Below are 20,456 nucleotides of genomic sequence, written 5' to 3' on the forward strand. Positions count from 1 at the left end.
AAAGGGGTGTCATAGGCCCCAGAGCTGTCACTTTGTACTTCCAGTCCTCCAATTGGCAGTGAGTTCCCTTTGCTATGGGGAAGTTACCCTCATGTCCTGTTTTTAGGAAATAATGTGATGTGTGAAAGCCCATCTTGAGACATTACTTACTTCTTTGGTTCATTCATTCAACAAATGATGTATTGATTATTAACTCTGAGCCACAGGGAGCCAGGCTCTGGGATAGTCTCCATTCCTTTGCATTTATAAATTTTAAGGCAATGTGAGAATGTTTGGATTTAACATGGAAAAATCACAAATAACAGTGTTCTCTGCCAGCTCTAATTTGCTGCCTTTCATGGCGGTCAGACAAACGCAGGGTGTGAATTTCCATCTTAAGTTTATTGTACCTGCTGTGTGTGCCAGATGCTGGGTGAGGCACTGATGATCCTTAATCCTCGCTTATTAATTTAATATGAGACCCCCCAAACCAGGGTCACACAGTATCCAACATGAAACAACCTTTGGAAAACACAGTCTGTTCCAAAGCAGCTGAGATCAGTTGCCTTTTTGGCATTTGATTTTTGGTGCTGGGCCAAAAAAAGGGGGGGGTTTGGGGAGACTCTTACCATAAAGGCAGCTGTTTAATACACTGTCACTTTGTAAGGGTCCCACTGAATTTTTGATGGAGAAAATGTTTTTGTCTGGGTCCAACTTCAGGACAAAGGGAAATGTACCAAATGCAGGGCAGAGTTGAGATAGTGTTTAAAAACACGTTCAAAGATCTTATACTTTGTAACTGAGTTGATGAGCAATAATGGAGGAATTCCTGACACAGCAGGGTGAGCCTGGCTAAGCGGTACCCACTGACAACTGGGAGGAGGGGCCTTTATTCCCCAGTAGAATGCAGGCTGAATTTCAACTCCGCTCACCTCCTTTATGCAGTACACAACCTATACATCTGTGCATGGTCGCCTTGGCTTTGAGCCCCTAAGTCTGGGTAATGGGGTCCTCCCTCAAGCTTTGCCTCTCCAGCTGTATCCAGACTCTCTCTGCCATGCCCTATATTTTCTACCAGTAACTAACTTCATGGGGCACTCTGCACGTAACAGGCTACTTCCCACCATTCTACCCTTGCAGGGAGGGTCTTTATCCTGAAAGTCCATCTGTACTCCTTCCATCCTCCCTTCTTGCCTCCTGCAGCCTCCACCTCCAACACCTGCAGCCCCTGGGTAACCCCCTTTGGCACTCACTGCCCTCCACTGTTGTGTCTGCCCCACACATCAGTCTAAACGCAGCCACTCTGTGGTGGGGACCACATCTGCCATCTTGGTAGCCTGCCCCAGCCCTGGACCTGGCCACAGAGGAGAGCAGGAAATAGAATCGGATGAGGGAATGGCTTCAGCCTCAAAAAGTGGTTGATAGGATGGAATGAATCCCTACTGATAGATTCATTCAGCATGACTTGCTGGTTCAACAAATACTCTCCGAACACATGCACTGTGTGCCGGGCCCCGTGCTGGCCCCTGGTGCACAGGGAATAACAAGACACTGTTTCTGGCTCTGCCGGAGCCCCCGGCCTTAGCTTCCACACACATCACTGGAACAGAAAGAGAAGTGTGAAGAGGTGGTTCTGGTTGGAGCCGTGACAAAGGGAAGAAAAAGGCCTGTAGAGCCTCCAATGGACCTAACCTGGCAGGTGCGGGGTGAGGAGCCCATGGCTCTGGGAGCAGAAGCAGCAGCCTGGGCCTGGGGCCTTCTCTACCCTCCGGGAACCTTTCAGAGCCTAGGCCTTGGTCTCAGGTGACCAGCTCAGCCAGCTTGGGCCAGGCACTGCACCCCCACACCCCCACCTGCCAACTTCACCTTTGAGGAGGAGGAGCCTCCAAGGCGGAATGACACTGGAGCCCCAGATGTGGTCAGAGTACCTGGGGGTACTTGCTGTCAAGTGCAGAGGCTGAACCAGAGGCAGGGGCAGCCAGGATCACTTTCTGGGCCAGCGCTAGGCTGCTTGCTAAAATTTGAAGAGCCCATCTGCTCACCCACTGCTGCTAGAGTTGTCATTTTAATAACCAAGTTTAGGAGATTCAATTAAGATTGGGAGCCTCATCCCTCTTCCAGGTAGGCCTTACAATTGGTGTTTTTCTTTGCGAGAGCGTGAGTGGGGCCCTTTGCAGGGGTTTTTGTACAGCAAGCAGCGCAGAGAGAGAAAAAAGAGAAAAACAACTTTGGTTCAAAGATGCCAGTAATAGGGGATTTCTTCTCTCGGGCTCCCCATGGAAGGTTGTCAACAGTGCAGGCGTAATCAGGCCAGCGGCTGCCCTGCTCAGAGAGGGGGACGTGTGCTCCTTTGTTATGATGGACTGAATAGGATGTCCCTGCACCCAGACCTGGCCTCCCGGCTAACAAAGGGCCCCTTTGTCACCCCAGGCAAAGAGTGCTGCAGAGGTTGCCACAGCAACTCAGGGACACAGACTTAACGTGCAAGTGACATTTCAGATGGGAAGCGGGTATTCAAAAATTCAAATTTCTTTATGTATAGTGGTTTCCTTCTCTGGGTATTTTTAAAGAAACCATATAGCAAATGGAAAAAAAACGCCAATGATAAATATAAAACCAAGCAAACAAACATCACAGCAAGTCAGCATGCTGGTTCTTCCTCTCTCAAAGGGTAAAAAGCCATCACTGGGGCCCCTGAGTAAGCTGTAAGTTCTTCTTACCCAAAAGACAATTGGACATCATTACAGAAAGTTTGAAGGAAAAAAAAATCATCTGGAATTCCATCTGCTGGACCCAGGACACTTTTTCCTTGTCTTTGTGTGAGTGTTCCCTAAGTGACTGTGGATGATCCACTTCACGCCAGGCCAAGAGCTGGGGCAGGAGATGCAAAGATAAACTGGGTTCTTGTCTGCAAGGCTGACGGTCTGGTGGGGTTCCTGTGTGCATGTGATCTCCATACAAGTCTACTCTCCTCGGCCCTTAGTTGGGGTCCAGACGGTCCCCATCAGAGGGAGTAACCAATGCTGTATGGGGAAAGGGGGTGAGCAGAGCTTGCAGGAGGAGGAGGAACCTGAGAAGTGATTTGCTGCCAACAGGCACTTTGTTGCTATTTGCTGGATGAAATGAGGGAGGGGGGGGGGAGGGAGGAAGAGGGGGGAAGGGCTTTCTCTGCATTCTGTTAAAGGGGAAAGCATACTAAACAGCAGCGTGTGGGCAAAATTGTCAGACACAAATGTCCTCTCAGAGTAGCCACCACGATGCACAAGACATTTCCCAACACTTTATTATGACAGTTTAACAATGTTGAAAGAGTATTACAAGTGAACACCTGTATATCCACCCCTTGGATTCAGCCATTAGCATTTTATTCTCCTGGCTTTATCATCTATTCATCTATCCAGCCATTTCTCTATCCATCCATCAATTCATCTCATTTTTTTTGATACGATTCAAACAATTATCCTTTAACCCTAAAACACATCAGTATGATGTCATTAATTAGAGTCCAAAATTTGTTTACATTTTTTCTTTTGATTTGAAATGTACATGCAATGAAATGTACAAATCTTAAATGTACATTAACTGAGGTTTGACAACTGCATCTGCCTATGTAACTCAAGTCTTTATCAAGATATAGAACATGGTGATCACTCCAGAAAGTTCCCTCAGGCTCCTTCCCAGTTAGTCCCTGCCAACACAAGCTCTCTGTCTCTCACACACACCATTTCATCATTTGCTTTTCATTTACTATTACAGTGCAATTAATTTCCATGTTGCTTCCTAGTCTTCGTGGTAATTCATTCTTCTGTCCATTCACTCCATCCTTAAGTCACCCAGGGTCTGCTCTGTCCCATGTGCTGGGGACATGAGCCCATATGACCTGGTGTACAAGGGCCCCAGAGCCAGGTTGTTTGAGTTTGAGTCTCAGGTCCAGAGTTGTCTAGGGCTAACCTCACCTAACCTCTCCAAGTTTCACTTTCCTGATAGCCTAGCAATGGGGAGAGCAACCTCCCACAGGTGGCTGGGAGGATTAGGGCAATAATTCTTGTCAAACACTTAGTATGTAGTAAGTGCTCAATAAACAGTTTTCTTGAGCGAGTCCACAGTGGGGTGGTTGCTGTCAGCACATCAGGACTATTGAAACCCTTCTTTTCTTTTTTTTAAATTTTATTTATTATTCTATTATTTATTTATTATGTTATGTTAGTCACCATTCATTGTGTTCATGATTCATTGTTTGCATATAACACCCAGTGCTCCATTCAATACATGCCCTCCTTAATACCCATCACTGGGCTAACCCATGCCCCCACCCCCCTCTCCTCTAAAACCCTCAGTTTGTTTCTCAGAGTCCATAGTCTCTCATGGTTTGTCTCCCCCTCCGATTTCCCCCCCTTCATTTTTCCCTTCCTACTATCTTCTTTTTTTTTTTCCTATAATGTATTATTTGTTTCAGAGGTACAGGTCTGTGATTCATCAGTCTTACACAATTCATAACACTCACCATAGCACATACCCTCCCCAGGGTCCATCACCCAGCCACCCCATCCCTCCCACCCCCCACCACTCCAGCAACCCTCAGCTTGTTTCCTGAGATTAAGAATTCCTCATATCGGGGCACCTGGGTGGCTCAGTCATTAAGCTTAGTCTGCCTTCAGCTCAGGTCATGATCCCAGGGTCCTGGGATCGAGCCCCGCATCGGGCTCCCTGCTCAGCGGGAAGCCTGCTTCTCCTTGTCCCACTCCCCTTGCTTGTGTTCCCTCTCTTGCTCTGTCTCTCTCTGTCAAATAAATAAATAAAATCTTAAAAAAAAGAATTCCTCATATCATTGAGATCATATGATCTTGTCTTTTTCTGTTTGACTTATTTCGCTTACCATAATACCCTCTAGTTCCATCCATGTTGTTGCAAATGGCAAGATTTCGGTTTTTTTGATGGCTGCATAATATTCCATTGTGTAAGTCAGGAAATGACAGATGTTGGCGGGGATGCGGAGAAAGGGGAACCCTCCTACACTGTTGGTGGGAATGCAAGCTGGTGCAACCACTCTAGAAAACAGTATGGAGGTTCCTCAAACAGTTGAAAATAGAGTTACCATATGATCCAGCAATTGCACTACTGGGTATTTACCCCAAAGATACAAATGTAGGGATCCGAAGGGGTACGTGCACCCCAATGTTTATAGCAGCAATGTCCACAATAGCCAAACTGTGGAAAGAACCAAGATGTCCATCGACAGATGAATGGATAAAGAAGATGTGGTATATATATATATACACATTGGAATTTTATGCAGACATCAAAAAGAATGAGATCTTGCCATTTGCAATGACGTGGATGGAACTGGAGGGTGTTATGCTGAGTGAAATAAGTCAATCAGAGAAAGACATGTATCATATGACCTCACTGATATGAGGAATTCTCAATCTCAGGAAACAAACTGAGGGTTGCTGGAGTGGTGGGGGGTGGGAGGGATGGGGCAGCTGGGTGATAGACATTGGGTAGGATATGTGCTATGGTGAGCGCTGTGAATTGTGCAAGGCTGATGAATCACAGACCTGTACCTCTGAAACAAATAATGCAATATATGTTAAGAAAAAAAAAGAAGAAGATAGCAGGAGGGGAAGAATGAAGGGGGGGAAATCGGAGGGGGAGACGAACCATGAGAGACGATGGACTCTGAAAAACAAACAGGGTTCTAGAGGGAAGGGGGGGTGGGGGAATGGGTTACCCAGGTGATGGGTATTAAAGAGGGCACGTTCTGCATAGAGCCCTGGGTATTATGCACAAACAATGAATCATGGAATACTACATCAAAAACTAATGATGTAATGTATGGTGATTAACATAACAACAAAAAAAATTTAAAGAATAAAAATATTCCATTGTGTATATATACCACATCTTCTTTATCCATTCATCTGTTGATGGACGTTTTGGCTCTTTCCATAGTTTGGCTATTGTGGACATTGCTGCTATAAACACTGGGGTGCACGTACCCCTTCAGATCCCTACATTTGTATCTTTGGGGTAAATACCCAGTAGTGCAATTGCTTGGAAACCCTTCTTTTTCAGGGCCATTAACCAAACTGCTGTCTCTGTCCAATTTAGGACATTATAAGTCCCACTCCTCTAGACTAGGAAATTAAGGCTTCTGTAGAATGATTTCCTTGAGATCCCAGGGAGGAGTTTTGGAGGGGAGTGATCAGAAAGTTGTACATCTTTTATTATAGTGTACTTGTTCTGATGTTTCCCATAAGGCTGAGCCTGTTTACAAAGCCACCAGTGGTCGGGGAGTAGCTGTCACTATAAGGAATTTTGCCACCTGTCTTCCTCAAGGTGAGAAGTAGCAACCAACTCTATCTTTATTCTTTTTGCCCAGGTCTGTACACAGCTGAGGCCCCTGTAAGTGATGGAGAATATCAGGTGGGTCAGCTGAAGATGGGCCCAGGGGTGGAGCTAAGAAACACCCATCTTTTTCACTTGCATAACTCCTACTCATCCTGCAGTGCCCCGCTCAACTTCACGTCCTTCAGGAAGTTCTTCTTTGTGTTCCCATTCTGCTTTGTACTCACTTCTGTTGTGTTCATCACATTAAATGACTATTTGCTTGTCTGTCTCTCCAGGTCAGCTGTAAGCAACTTGAGAACACAAATTATGTCCCAGTCATAGTTGAATCTCTAGTCTCTGGCATGTGCTCAAAAATATTTTTCATATATTAACTTAATGAGTATTTACCAAATCCTAAGTGCCAGGTACTTTACAAATAGTATCTTTGTTTTAAAAAATGTTACTATTTTAAAAAATCCAGTAACTGTAGAAAATCTGGAGAGTAGAGAAGAATATAGAAAATAGAAAATATAGAGAAAAAATATAGTGACATAGACAAACCTTGAGTATAATTGATATTTTAAAAAGGGGAAAAAAGCATTGATAATAGAATAGAATTTTTTTATTGAAGTATAGCTGACTCACAATGTTACATTAGTTTCAGGTGTACAATATAGTGATTCAACAAGTCTACAGGTTATGCTGTGCTCACCACAAGTGTATCCACCATCTGTCCCCATAAAATCCTATATGATACCATTGACTCTGTTCCCTACACATGCCTTTTATCACTGTGACTTAATCATTCTATAACTGGAAATGATACAGTAGAATTTTTAAACCTGTAAAATAATACTAAAAACACTTTTACACCAATACATTTGAAAAGTTACAGGAAATGAACAACTTTCTCAAAAAGTATAGTTTACCAAAATTTACTGAAGAAAAATATAAGGCATAATGATCCAATTTTAATTTAAGAAGCTGAATCAGTTATCCAAATTCTTCTTCCTCAAGTCATTAGGCAAAATAATTATAACCTTGACACACAAAGCTTAGCAACAACAGCATAAAAAAATGTAAGTCCAATTTTGACTGTTGACATAGTTATAAAAAAACCTAAATGAAATAATTGCAAATGGAATTTAGCAGGATTAAAAACCAAATTCCAGCCAAATATAAGTTCTAACAGTTTTTTCCAGGAATTCAAGGATGGTTCAATACTAGCTTTGAAGATAAAATCCAGATGATTATTTCAACAGATGCTCAAGAAGCTTCATAAACCATAAATAATGCCAGAAGAAAATCTCTTAACAAACCAAAAATAAAAAGAAACTATTAATTGATAAGGAGCATTACCAAAAGCTTACAATAAGTATCTTACTTAATAGCTTCATTGTAAATGTAAGCAATGTGTTTACTGAAGTAAAAAATAAGACAAGAATGCCTGATACCCACACTTTTATTTAATTTTGATCTGGGAGGTGCTGGACAATGCAGTAAGAAGAAAGCAAGAAAGTGGTAAGATGATCGGAAAGGAAGAGCCGAATCTCTCTCTCCCTCTGCAGATTACATGATCATTTACCCAGAAAATCTACAGAAGAGAAACCATTGGCACAAACAAGACAATTTGCTAAGTTTCCTTTTTTTATTAAATATTTTTATTTATTCATTTGACAGAGAGAGAGAGAGAGAGAGCCAGAGAGCACAAGCAGGGGGATCGGCAGAGGGAGAGACCAGCAGAGGGAGAGGGAGAAGCAGGCTCTCTGCTCAGCAGGGAGCCCAACACGGGGGCTGATCCCAGGACCCTGGGATCATGACCTGAGCCAAAAGCAGATGCTTAGCTGACTGAGCCACCCAAGTGCCCCAATTCGGTAAGTTTCCTAGGTACAAGATAAGCATTCAGAGTTTTAATAGTATTCCTATACATCGATATATGTGTATACACACACACACACACGTGTATCTATATAAATTTATATAAATCTATGCAAAATGTATATTATATTGGATATATATTAAACATATTATATTAAACTTACATTATATAAATTAAATATATATTATATTAAATATATTAAAATACAAATTTATAAATATATATAAAATCTCAATGGATTGAAAGACTATTAAAAGTTTTAATTCTCCCCAATTTATCAATTAAATGTGATTCCAATAAAAACACTAACAGGGTTTTCTTTTTTGCTTAAGCTGAAATTTGTATGTAAGATCAAAGAGGTGTAGTGAGGTCTAGTGGTCATGGGTGTGGGCTTTGGAGCCAAACTGGCTAGTTCCAAATCCTGGCTATACCACGTACCAACTGTACGTAAGTTACTTGGCTTCTCTATGCCCAATTTTCCTTATCTGTAAACCAGGGATAATAGTAGTACGTACCTCATGGGGTTGTTATTGAGATTAATAGAGGTACTAGATGTCCAGCACTTAGCACAGTGCCTGCCACATGTGTAGCCCTCGGGAATTCTTAGCTGCTAGTAGTGCTTCTTTTTATTTCCTCCCAGATAGCTGGACATGGTGATTTCTAATTTCTTTTTTTTTAAGATTTTATTTATTTATTTGACGGAGAGATAGAGAGCACAAGTAGGCAGAGTGGCAGGCAGAGGGAGAGGGAGAAGCAGGCTCTCTGCTGAGCAGGGAGTCTGATGCGGGACTCGATCCCAGGACCCCAGGATCATGACCTGAGCCGAACGCAGACGCTTAACAGACTGAGCCACCCAGGCACCCCTCTAATTTCTTTTTTGAGTGGGGTTTAGTCACATTTAAGGTTTTTAATTTTTCTCCTTATGTAACCAGCACACACTACTATAGAGGTGTGCATAGGGGCAACAAAGGTAAGCCCTTGAGAGTTCTCAGGGAGCATGTTCCAGATAACTCACCCATTACAAACTCCTTGAATTGTAAGGCAGTATGCACCACATAATTTAAGCTCGAGTGGAATGTGGGGTAGAAGGAGCATGGATTTCAACTACGAATCCCAGTTCCAAGACGTCCTGGCTGTTACAACAGCGATGTATTGGGACAGACGACAGCTGCACTGTGGTGAGCATAGCAGAATGTGTAAACTTGTGGAATCACTATGTTGTACACCTGACACTAACGTAACGTTGTGTGTCAACTATCCTCAAAGAAAGAAAAAGAGAAGAAGTCTTGGCTCTGGCCGTGTGACTGGGGCTCTGGGATGTGTCCCTAGGGCTCAGTTTCCTCATTTGTAAAAAGTGCTTTGATAATAATGCCCACTTTGAAGGCTGGTGAGAGGACCCCAAAAGCTCAGGTGCCGGTTCTCAGCAGGTGCTCCACGAACTTCCCATGGACTCTCCCACCCTCCCTCCTTCCATCCAGCCCCCACTTCCTCTCCCCAGGGAACCGCAGGGAGTATGAAGTCTCCCAGATGGACCTTGGCACTGCCTCTCTGGAGAGATGGAGAGGGATTCAAGGGGCATCAGGGAGAAGCCTCCTCCTTTTGTGAGGGGACTTTGGAATCCTTCACTAGGAAAACATCATTTAATGACTCACAATTTAATAGTGCTTCAGAATTTTAGAAGTGCTTTGCTATCTCATCATTGCTTGTCACAACAAACCCATGGAATAGGCATTACCACCCCATGTTGCAGAAGTGGAAACTGAGGCTCAAAGAGGTGCAGTGATTTGGCTAAGGTCAAACAGGATGTTGAGCAGAACTTAGGACTTGAATTCAGAGCCCATGGCATCTGCTTTTTTCTGTGCAGGGGCCTGAGTGAATCATCTTGTGTCAAAGCCTCCACCACACGTGCATTGCTCCATTTGGTCTTTGGTCCAGCAGACATTTGGAGTGGAAGCTGTGGACTGACTTGGCTGGTTGTCAGAAATAATGGACAGGCTGGAGTGCCATTGTGAGAATACAATGGCCAGGGCACTAGGAATGCCCAACTACTGCCCCAGACAATAGTCACCCACCTCAACCAGGTTCCCAAAGGAGATGCATATGTGCACACACACACACATATATAGAGTGAACGTGCCTAAGGAAAGCAGAGTTCTGCCCTGTTATGGGATGGATCTGAGCCCTTTTGCAGACACTCTGGTGCTCCACCCATATCCCCACAGATCTTACCATTCCAGCACACGACACCCCAACTGCCGACTGCCGGTAGCTGCGTCTCTTTGTCTAATGGCTTTCTCTGGTTTCCAGAGCCCCATTCTGCCGGCCAGAAGGACCTAGGAAGGTCCTTCAAAGCTCTGGCTCCCCTGGAGGAGGGCATGGCATATCCATGCTGTCTTAGCTCCTGTTCTAGTCATTGGAAGCACCAAGATCAGTGAGACATTGTCCCTGCCCTGGAGATACTCATGGAGCAAATGTATTACTAAGGTTTGGTGAAATCGTTCTGTGTGCAGTTATTGGAGCAGCAAATTTGAAACACTGAGTTGGAGTCTTGGAGAAGTCTTCACCAAAGAGCTGTTACTTAAATTGGGTCTTAAAGGAGGAGTTGGAATTTGTTAGGGTTTTCATGGTGGACAGAAAAGAGAATAGAGTAAATTATGCCCAGATCCTTAAACTTCCTGGCAGGAAGTGACAAATAACATTTCCATTTATGTTCCCTTGGCTAATGCAAGTCACACTGTCATACCTAACTTGAAGGGGAGGGGAAGTATAATTCTACCAAATACCCATAAGACTGAGACATAATATTAATGATGAGACCGAAGGACTTCCACAGTTGAGTATTTAGCTCCTTGGCCACAGGTGTATCTAGAGAGTTGGCCATTTTGATTTAAAGCCAGGACATTCCTCAGGTGTAAAGGGGCCATAGTTGGAGCAGGACTCATTTCTCTCTGGGATCCCATGGATAAGTGAACATGTCTTGTATTAACCATGTCTTTTCTGTATTTGATGCTTTGATAATCTGGGGCCTTGTAGACCCTGGACGGACTGCCCCTACTAGAGTTAGCCAATTCCTAGAGATAGTAAACAGCTCTCCTGTGCATGTGCTTTTAAATGTAAACCAACCAATCTGGAGCCCATACCAGCAACCACCTCCTTTACTGAGCTCTCACACTCCAGGCCACTCTCCACCTGCCCTTGTCACCCAGGGCCAGTACCAGACAATTAACGTCAGTCCCTAGGCCTGGAGCCTGCTGAAATTATTTGAACTAGCCTATCCTAAATCTGCTTACCCCACCTCGTGTATTCTTTTCCACAGAAACCACAGTAAACACTTTTGCCCACATTTCTCCCCCCCTCTGCTTCTGAACAACTCATATGCTTCCCTGTGTGCCCCACCCCATCCCACCTCCATGACATGGTGTGCCTCCTTCTCTTGGGAACTGTGGGTAACAAACTATCTTTTCGATGGCAATTGTCTCCTGATCTGTTTGCCTCACCATATCTAAATAATAAGACATATTAAGACATATCTATATTCTGATATCTCAGCTGTTTATATGATACCAGAAGCTGAGAACTGGAAGATGCACAGGCTGATATTCTGGGTCCCCAAACTGGGTTGAGCCAGCTGGTCACTGGCTAAGACCTGAGACTCCCCTCTCACAGATTCTGTATGGAGTCAAGAGGAAGAGAGGAAGGCTCAAGTTCCACTCCTATCCTGAGGACAACAAATGAGGCTGGATATTTCTTTGGAACTCATAAACTTCCTATCTGGTCAACTGCCAACATGAAAGGGCAAGTCCAAGCTTTGGATCTGCATGGCTTCCTTGCAGGGCTCCCTGCTGGCCTCCCCGGAGACCTCCTTGGTGCCCACCCTTTCCTCAGGGAAGGGAGTGGACATAGGTAACAGACAGTGCTGGTGTTGCTACTGCCTGCGGCTGACCCATTGCACATGGGCCGCCATACTGTGGTGGCTGTTGTTATATAGCTCTGGTCAGAGTTAGTGGGACCAGGACTGTGGAAGTAAGGGAAGTAAGTGGGAAGTGCTCCAGGTGGGATTTCTAGGCTTATGTACTGCTAATGAGCCCTGCTATTAACACTGTGATGTTGAGCATTCCTCTCTGGGCCTTATTCTTCTCATCCGCAAAATGGCCACAGCAGTCTTATTTCCTGACCCACAGGATTGCTGTGAAGATTGACCTCCCCAACCCACAGCAGAGGTATCGACAAAAAGCAACGAAACAACATAATGAAGTTAAACAAAACACTATAGCAAGCACTATAGTCAATGATGAAATGCTGATAGCTTTCCTTCTGAGATCAGGAATGAGACAAGGATGCCTGCTATTATTACTTCTTTCCAACATTGTACTGGTAATACTAGCCAGTGCAACAAGGCAAGAAAAAGAAATAAAACGTATAAGGATTTGAAAAAGAAAAACTAGAACTCTCATTTTTACAGATGAGATAGAATATGGTGTATTTTTTAAAAAGCTAAAGAATCTACAGATGAATTGTTAGAATGAGTGAGTTTGGCAATGTTGCTGAATACAAGGGCATTGTACAAAAATCTATATATGTTCCACATCTATATTGCCAAGTAACAAATCACCCCAAAACCTCATGGCTTAAAACCACAATAGTGTTTTATTATCTCTCATGGTTTCTGTTCATTTTGGATTCAGGAAGGGATCAGCTAGGGTTTTTCCAGGGTTTTTCATATGGTTGTAGTCAAAGAGTAGATGGAACTGGAACAGTAGGGGGCTGATCCAACTGGGGACTGGTGAGTCATCTTACTCTTTTAGTCTCAGGGTCTTTGCATATGGAGTCTATGTGTAGGTTACTTCAGACTTCTTTAAAGCACAACAGCCTAGGACTTCTTACATAGTGGCTTAGGGTTTCAAAGACAAATGTCCAAAAGAAGGAGCCAGGCAGAAGTTGTATCAACTTTTACGACCTAGACTCAGAATCCATGTGTCATTTCCACCATATTTTTTTTATTAAAAACCATTCACTAAACCCATCCCTTTTATAGGGGAAAGTTATTAGATTTCACTCCATGTAAGAGTGAGGGAATTTGTTGACTTGTTTTAAAACTACTGCCCTGTACTTACAACAAACAGGAAGATAAAAAGCCATATAAAGAAACCATTTATAATAGCATCAAAGACTCAGGACTAAATCTAATAAAAGATATGCAAAGGCTCTACATAGAAACTAAAAAAAAAAAAGTGAGGCATGTGGGTGGCTCAGTAGGTTAAGTGTCCCACTCTTGATTTCAGCTCAGGTCATGATCTCAGGGTCATGAAATGGAGCCCTACATCAAGCTCCGTGCTCAGTGGGGAGTCTGTTTGAGATTCTCTCTCTCTCCCTTTGCCCCTCCTCTCGGCCCTCTATAAATAAATAAATAAATAAATAAATAAATAAATCTTTAAAAAAGAAAGAAAACTATAAAACATTGCTGAGAGAACTTTAAAATGAAAAAATCTAAATTAATGAAAGGACATACCATGTTTATGGATAGCAAGACTTAATACTGAAAATGTCGATTTTACCCAAATTGATCTAAAGATTCAATGTGATAGCAATATAGCAATCAGAATCCCAGCAGGATTGTGTGTGTGTGTGTGTGTGTGTGCGTGTGTGTGTGTAAACAGAAGCTGATTTTAAAAATGTCAGTGGAAGTGCAAATGTCAAGAATAGCCAAGACGATCCTGAAGATAAAAGTGTGTAGACCTCTTCTATTGGGGCACTTATTATAAAGCTACAGAAATCCAGACAGTATGACAATGGCACAAGGAGAGAAATATAGGCTAATGGGACGGACTTGAGAATTCAGAAACAATACACATATGGATAACTTGATTTATAACAAAGTTAACACTGCAGAGAAGTGGGGGGAAAGGTGATCTTTTCAATAAATAGTGCTGGGTCAGCTGGATGTCCAGATGGAAAAAAAAAAGTAGAGGGGCCAATGGGAAATTCCTTCTGATGAGATATGGCAATGTATTTCTAGACACAATGACTGCTGAAATCTATTTGGAAGTTCTTTCCTTTCTGAGCAGTAATTTCCCTCTGTTGTTCCCAAACCTTTAGCAAAAGCCTGCTTCCCACACCAGTCTTGTATTAGTGGATCTTCATGGTCACAAATAGTGGGTCATAGCTCGAAGTCAGGACCAACAAAGCTCAAGTAGCAGTGGGAGCTAAGTTCCAAGCTGGCTCCTGAGTGGGCAGAAAAGGGAGTGACCCTTTTCTCTGAATAGCATCGTGTCCAGCTGCCATCTACCAATCCCATTCTGACCCACTTCTGCCTCCTGGCCTCCTGGCACTTCCCAGCTAGGCATCCCAGTGTGCCAGAGCCAGGAACCAGAGGGCGGTGGTGCAGCGGTCAGTAGAGGTGAGGGAGTGGAGACTGCTAGCGTAGACAATTATGAGAAGGGGAGGAGCAACAGGTCAGCTGCTGCAGGTGATGTGAGGAGTTTGGGGGCTCTTTTCCTGTGGGAGAAGGAGCCTGCTTCAGTCACCTTTCTGCTCCACCATGGGAACTATCCCATTTCTGTTCTTCTCTGTCTCCAGGAGAACTTGGGGGTAGGGGTGGTGAGGGTAGATTCTGGACCCTCAGAACTTCAGTTTCTAGGCCCTTTCTATGGCCCTCTCTCTCCCTGTCATTAAAGGGGTCAGGGCCCTCTGACTGCTCCCAGTTGTCTCAGACCTGGATCCTCTGGGGGCGGTGGGCCCACTCACTTGGAGCTTCATTACTGAAGTGACTGTCCTTACCTCAGTTTCCTCACACGTAAAGTGAGAGTTTAAGCTCAGCAACTCCCAGAGCCCTTCTCAGTGATTCTGATCAGTGGGACAAGGAGGGAGGGCCTCCTAAGATCAGCCGCAGGCGCTGGGCCGTGGTCCCCCTGGGCAAGGCAGCACCCATCTTCGAAAGTGTTCCTGTCACCGCCTTCCTCCCCCGACCCCGCTTTCTAAATATTCAGGGTGGGCAGTGTCCCACTTCTGGGAAGGGGTGTCAAATGGGCTTCTCCCTCCCCTTATCCTTGGTGGGGAAGGCGGGACGGGAAAGGGCCGTCTGGACAGGCGCGCACCCCTCCCGGACCCCCGGGGGTGCAGAGCCCGGCGAGAGACCCCGCGGCGGCCCGCCTCGAAGGAGGGGCCCCTTCCCCTGGGCCCGGGCCCCCGGCTCTCCGCGGCGCCGGAGGCCGGAACAATAGCACGCGCGGGCGGGGCGGGGGCGGGGGCGGGGCGCTCCGCCGGGCCCCGCCCCCGGCCCGCCCCCCGCTCTCGCACACCCGCTCGCACACTGGCTCCCACCCGCCGCCCGCCCAGGCACTGCCCGCGGGAGCCGCCGCCGCCGCCGCCGCGCCCGCCATGGACGTCCGCCTGTACCCCTCGGCACCCGCGGTGGGCGCGCGGCCCGGGGCCGAGCCGGCCGGCCTGGCGCACCTGGACTATTACCATTGCGGCAAGGTAGGCGGGGGCCGGGGGTGGGCGCCAAGGCGGGCGCGGCCTGCCTGCGCCTTCGGACCCCGCGCCGCGGCGGGAGCGTCCCGGGCTGGAGTGCGGGACAGGAGTCACCTGGCGGCTCGGGACGGGACACTCTCGGAGGCCCACGGGGGGAGGTGCCGGCGGTGCCAATGCGCGGGGACCCGCACGCATCAGCCCCGCCGACGGGCACATGCCACTCACATAGATATCCTCGCCGTTACACTCACGGCTTGAGTTATTCCGTTCACAGGCAGAAGTCACCTCGACAGTCACTCACACGATGACACAGTGACACGCTCGGCCACCTCCCCCGACAACCCCACATTCATTCACAGGCTGACACATAGTGACCCACTGTCACACACATAGGCGGCCAAGCACCTACTTACACTGTCTTACCGTCCCACACAAGTCACCCTAACAGTCATTTATACACAATGACTTGCAGTCACTCGCCCACATACACTGTCACATCGCCACATACAAGTCACCCATTCACACAGTACGATGCCTCACACTCCGTTACATGCCCCCCTCGCCTGTCACACCCAGTCGCAGCTGGGGACGGTCACACAAAGAAGTTGCTCCGACAGTCACACGCTCACACCCATCACTCACACGGGCGCACAATGTCACGCATGCACAGCCACCCATGTACGGTGAACCTGAGACACACTAATCGCCTGGCGGTCACACAGCCACACGCGGTCACACCCAGCCTCCGCGCCGCCCCAGCCCTCACCCTGGTCACCAACTCGCGCGTCGGGGCTTTAACTTTCCGGCGCCGAGGCGCACTAATTGGCCGTTCACTAATTGGCCGTCACTGCCTGCCGGGGCCTGGGATTCCGAGTTGGCAATGGCCAATCGAGGCCTGTCCCCTCCCGGGAACGGTGAGCGGGCGTCCCTCCGGCCTGGGGCTGCAGTGAGGGTCACCGGCCCCCTCCCCCCACCCCAGTCTTTTCCGAGATCGCCGCCCCCAGCCTGGTCCCAGCTGCGCTGCCGCGGCGCGTCCTCCCGGTGGAAGCTCACGTGCCCGGCACCCCGAACAGGGACTGGCCGACCCCGGCTCCCCACGCCGGGGCCGGCCCGGGACGCTTAGGTGCAGCTGCACCGTCCGCGTCTCTTCCCTCGCTGGGGAGGGAACTTTCAAACTTAGTTAGCAAGCCAGACGGGGGTGAATCCGGCAGTAGGCGCGGGGGTCCGGGGCTGGCCGGAGCCCAGCGCGGCTTTTCGTCACTCGGAGCCCGGATTGAACGGCGCGCGTGGGTTTCCCCGCGGCCCTGGCGCAGACGCGCGGGCTCCGTGGCGCTACGTGGTGAGTGCGCGTCGGGTGGTTGGATGGGCGGCCCTCCGGGGTCTCAACCTCACCCCACCCACGGGCTTTACGCGAGCCCCTTGCTGTGTGGATGCTGCGGGAAGGGGGCGTCCCCGCCCGGAACGCGGGGCCTAGGGGCTGGGCCTCGCTGAATGCGTCCTCAGGCCCTGGGGAGCGGCTTCTTGGGTCGCAGGGCAAAGCCCTCCGCAGTTCTCCCCGGGTGGGGAGTGGGGTCCTGGGCTAGTAGAGCCTGGGCTGCATGCGGATGAGGTGGGCGGCAAGTGAGGTCTCGCAGCGGGTGGGTGTGATTATCTTTGTCCGGAGACTGGCAAAGTTAGAAGCTGAAGAGGGGGATGGTGTCCTGAAGAGAAGGCGGTTCTCCGGCTCTTTCCGGTGTGTTGGAGGGAAAATTGATTAAAAGTAGCAAGTGGAGTCTTGAGGGAGAAGATCATTGGGTGCGGGGGCAGCAGGACTGTCTTCTGCCCCTGGCTTTATTTTTTGTTAAAATACTAAGTTGGCAAGGTTCCAGCCTCTGCTTTGGGGACGTGCGTGGGAATCGGGGATTTGTGCCTCAAAGTCTGGATCGGTGGGTGGGTGGCCTTTAGCCCGGAGTGTTCCTTTTGCTGGTGGTGTTTCTGTAAACCCCGCCAGAGTGGGGTGGTCCCACATGTGGGCCTTCTGGGGGGGGGGCACTCAGCTGAGGCCCCTGCTTTATTCTGATGCTCTGTAAAGCTCTGACTCAGCACCAAGAACTAGTGTGAAACCTGGCCAGGGAGGGACCCACTCGGGGAATGAGAAGCTGGTGATTTCTGGTTTCTGTCTGTGATCTAGAACCCCTGGCCCAGAGCCGAGGGTGTGTCCAGGTGGAGGAGGGTGGCTGCTGGGCCACCAAGGTAGGTGAGAGAAAGGTCTGACCTTGCGCTTGGATGTGAGACCTGCTTCTCAACCTTCAGGCTTGTGGCAGGATGGGGCAGGGGAAGTCACTTGGCTCAGCTAGGGGTGGGTCAGATGCCTGTTGGTGGCAGATCCCAAGTGGGCAGTCATCTTTAGTGCTGGTGGTTGGGAGGTAGGGCACATTGTTACCAGGGTCTGATGGTGAGGGACTGGGGAGGGAAATGCCCATGCTCCATTCTTACAACTGATCACTATCAGAACTGGAGCAGAAACAGGCCCAAGGTGCAGCCATGACCACAGCCCAATTTATAGGGCTGCAGAACCAGGACACAGCCTGCACACTGGGGGCTTGGTCCTTGCAGTCCACACAAGAGGCTTGTCCCCACAGGGACCTAGGCCTGAGAAACAAGGGCAAGCATTTGCCCAAGTGATGCCGGACAACTGTGGGACAGTTGACCCGAAAGGGCCCTTGGCGACTGTTCCCTTGGTGACTGTCCCCTTAGTGATACTCTACACAGAGATTCCAGCCACTTTAAACCAAAGTCATGATCAGTGGCTGTTCTTTTGGTATCTTTTGTTTGAGAAAATACATAATGGCAAAAACTGCTATGGTTTCATTTTTGCCTTGAAATAGATGTTATTTTATTAATCACAATAATATTAACATGCATTTGAAAAATAGCTTCCCAGATATGAGGCAGGCACGTTACTCATTTCACGTAATAACAGTGCCTAGTGAGCATAGGAGCTTGTGGCCCTGTGGCTCCTAGGATCTGTGGCCCCATGCTGGGAACCAGATCCTCTCCTTCTTCGTTGCTTCACAGAAGGGGAAACTGAGTCACAGAGTAGTGTACTCACAGGTTACATAGCGTGTGAAGAGCAGAGTTGAGGCCTGAACCCAGGTTTTCTTGACTCCCAGCTTGACACTTATATGCCCTCCCCTCAAGTCTCTGTCATGGTTTAGGGGCTAGGGGGAGATTGTGACACTCTTCCTTGGGTATCTGTGAAGTCCCTTCATTCTGGCTTTGGTAAGGCACTTTACCAGGCTCAGGGCATTGCCGGCCCCCCCCGCCCACACTCAACTACGGCAGGCTAGTGTAAACTGGCCATTGGAATTGGGCAAACGTGGGTTCAAATCTCCAGTTGTGGCTTTGTGATGTAGGGCAAATGATTTGTGGCTCATTTTTTTACTGAGATATGATTGACAAAATAAAATGCAAATTTCAAGTGCATAGTTCCATGAGTTTTGACAAATATAAACACCTGTGTAACCACCATCCCAATCCAGATTTTGCTCATTTTCCATACCCCAGAAAGTTCCCTCGTGCTCCTTTCCAGCCCAGAGTCTCCATCGCCGCCTCTACAGGAAACGACTTATCTGATTTCTATTATCAATGCTTTATTTAAGTTCAGTTTCAGTGTACTAAGTATACTTAAGTTCTAGAATTTCATACACAGCATATACATCTTTGCATCTGGTTTCATTTTGCTCAACATAGTATCAAGATTCATCTGCGTTGTGTGTGTGTGTATATATATATAGATAGTTCTGTTTTATTGCTAATATTACATTGTATGGGTATAGCTCAAGTGGTTTATCTGTTCACCTGCCAATGGATGTTTGGGTTTGTTTCCAGGCTGGGGCCATTATAAATAAAGCCTCTGTGGACATTTTTATACAAGTCTTTTCGTGAGAATTTGCATGTCTAATGAGCTCCCGGATGATGCTGCCGGCGTGGTCCAGCGACCACACTTCGTGTAGCAGTGGTTTGGTTGTTTGTGTACAGGTTTCTGTGGGCTCCCAACACCTGGCACAGTGCCTGACCCAGAACTACTCAGGAAATATGTGCGTGGGTAAGTGATGCAACTCCCCACCCATACAGCTCTGGGCACAGCATCTTGTATCTTGATGGGGATCAACACAAGCTCGGCTAGTGAATGATTGGAGCCTCCTTGGTACGAAAATCCAAGAAGTGGGAGTTGCTGTCCCCACCTCACCTGTACTTGAGATTTGTGAGGCCTCCTTAGCATTTCTGGTGGGTGAGGTCCCCACTGGTTCTTTCTGCAGGGGCACAGGTGGCTGTAGGTGGGACCTGTGGGTGGACCTGGGCCAGGTGAGCGCTGAGCTGAGATGGCTGGTCCCGGGGACTCTGGAGGATGTGAAGAAGCTCTTCTTTACTTTCCATCTAAATGTGTTTTCCATAGCCCCTCCCCTAGTCTGTCCTGAAGGGTCCTTACGACCAAACTTCTGTACCTTATAAATGTCAGGAGCCACAGCCCAGGCCTGGCACTGCTGCCTACCCCCCCCCCCCTAGTCTGCTGGGCAACCTTAAGCATGACAGTGCCCTCCTCTGGGCCTCTTTCCCTCTTGGGAAAGGGAAAGCAAATCAGTGAACATAGTCTAGTGAGATGGGGAGCTAGTGTGGAGATACAATGAATGAAGCCTCGGCATATCCTTTATAACTGTAAAGTGTAATACACCCAGGAAGGTTGAGGATGATGCTTTTAGAGGACTTGTGCCCTCATATACTTCAGAGGGCAGGAACCACTGTCTCTACCTTTACT

The 20,456-nt window shown here is 47.5% G+C and overlaps 1 protein-coding gene across 3 annotated transcripts in view; it reads left to right on the forward strand.

Annotated features, from left to right (window-relative positions):
* The first annotated feature begins 15,509 nt into the window (after nucleotides 1-15,509).
* Nucleotides 15,510-20,456, forward strand: part of TOX2 (TOX high mobility group box family member 2) — a 133,361-nt gene continuing 128,414 nt past the window's right edge. For all 3 annotated transcript variants that reach the window (XM_028122020.2, XM_028122019.2, XM_028122024.2), the window contains exon 1: nucleotides 15,510-15,664. In XM_028122020.2, the coding sequence (XP_027977821.1) occupies nucleotides 15,566-15,664 (99 nt within the window). In that variant the 5' untranslated portion in view covers nucleotides 15,510-15,565. The remainder of the gene's footprint in view (nucleotides 15,665-20,456) is intronic.

The sequence above is a fragment of the Eumetopias jubatus genome, unplaced genomic scaffold (genome assembly GCF_037043125.1).
Source record: "Eumetopias jubatus isolate StellerSeaLion01/CBP00866 unplaced genomic scaffold, mEumJub1_p1.0 scaffold_9, whole genome shotgun sequence".
Taxonomy (NCBI): Eukaryota; Metazoa; Chordata; class Mammalia; order Carnivora; family Otariidae; genus Eumetopias; species Eumetopias jubatus.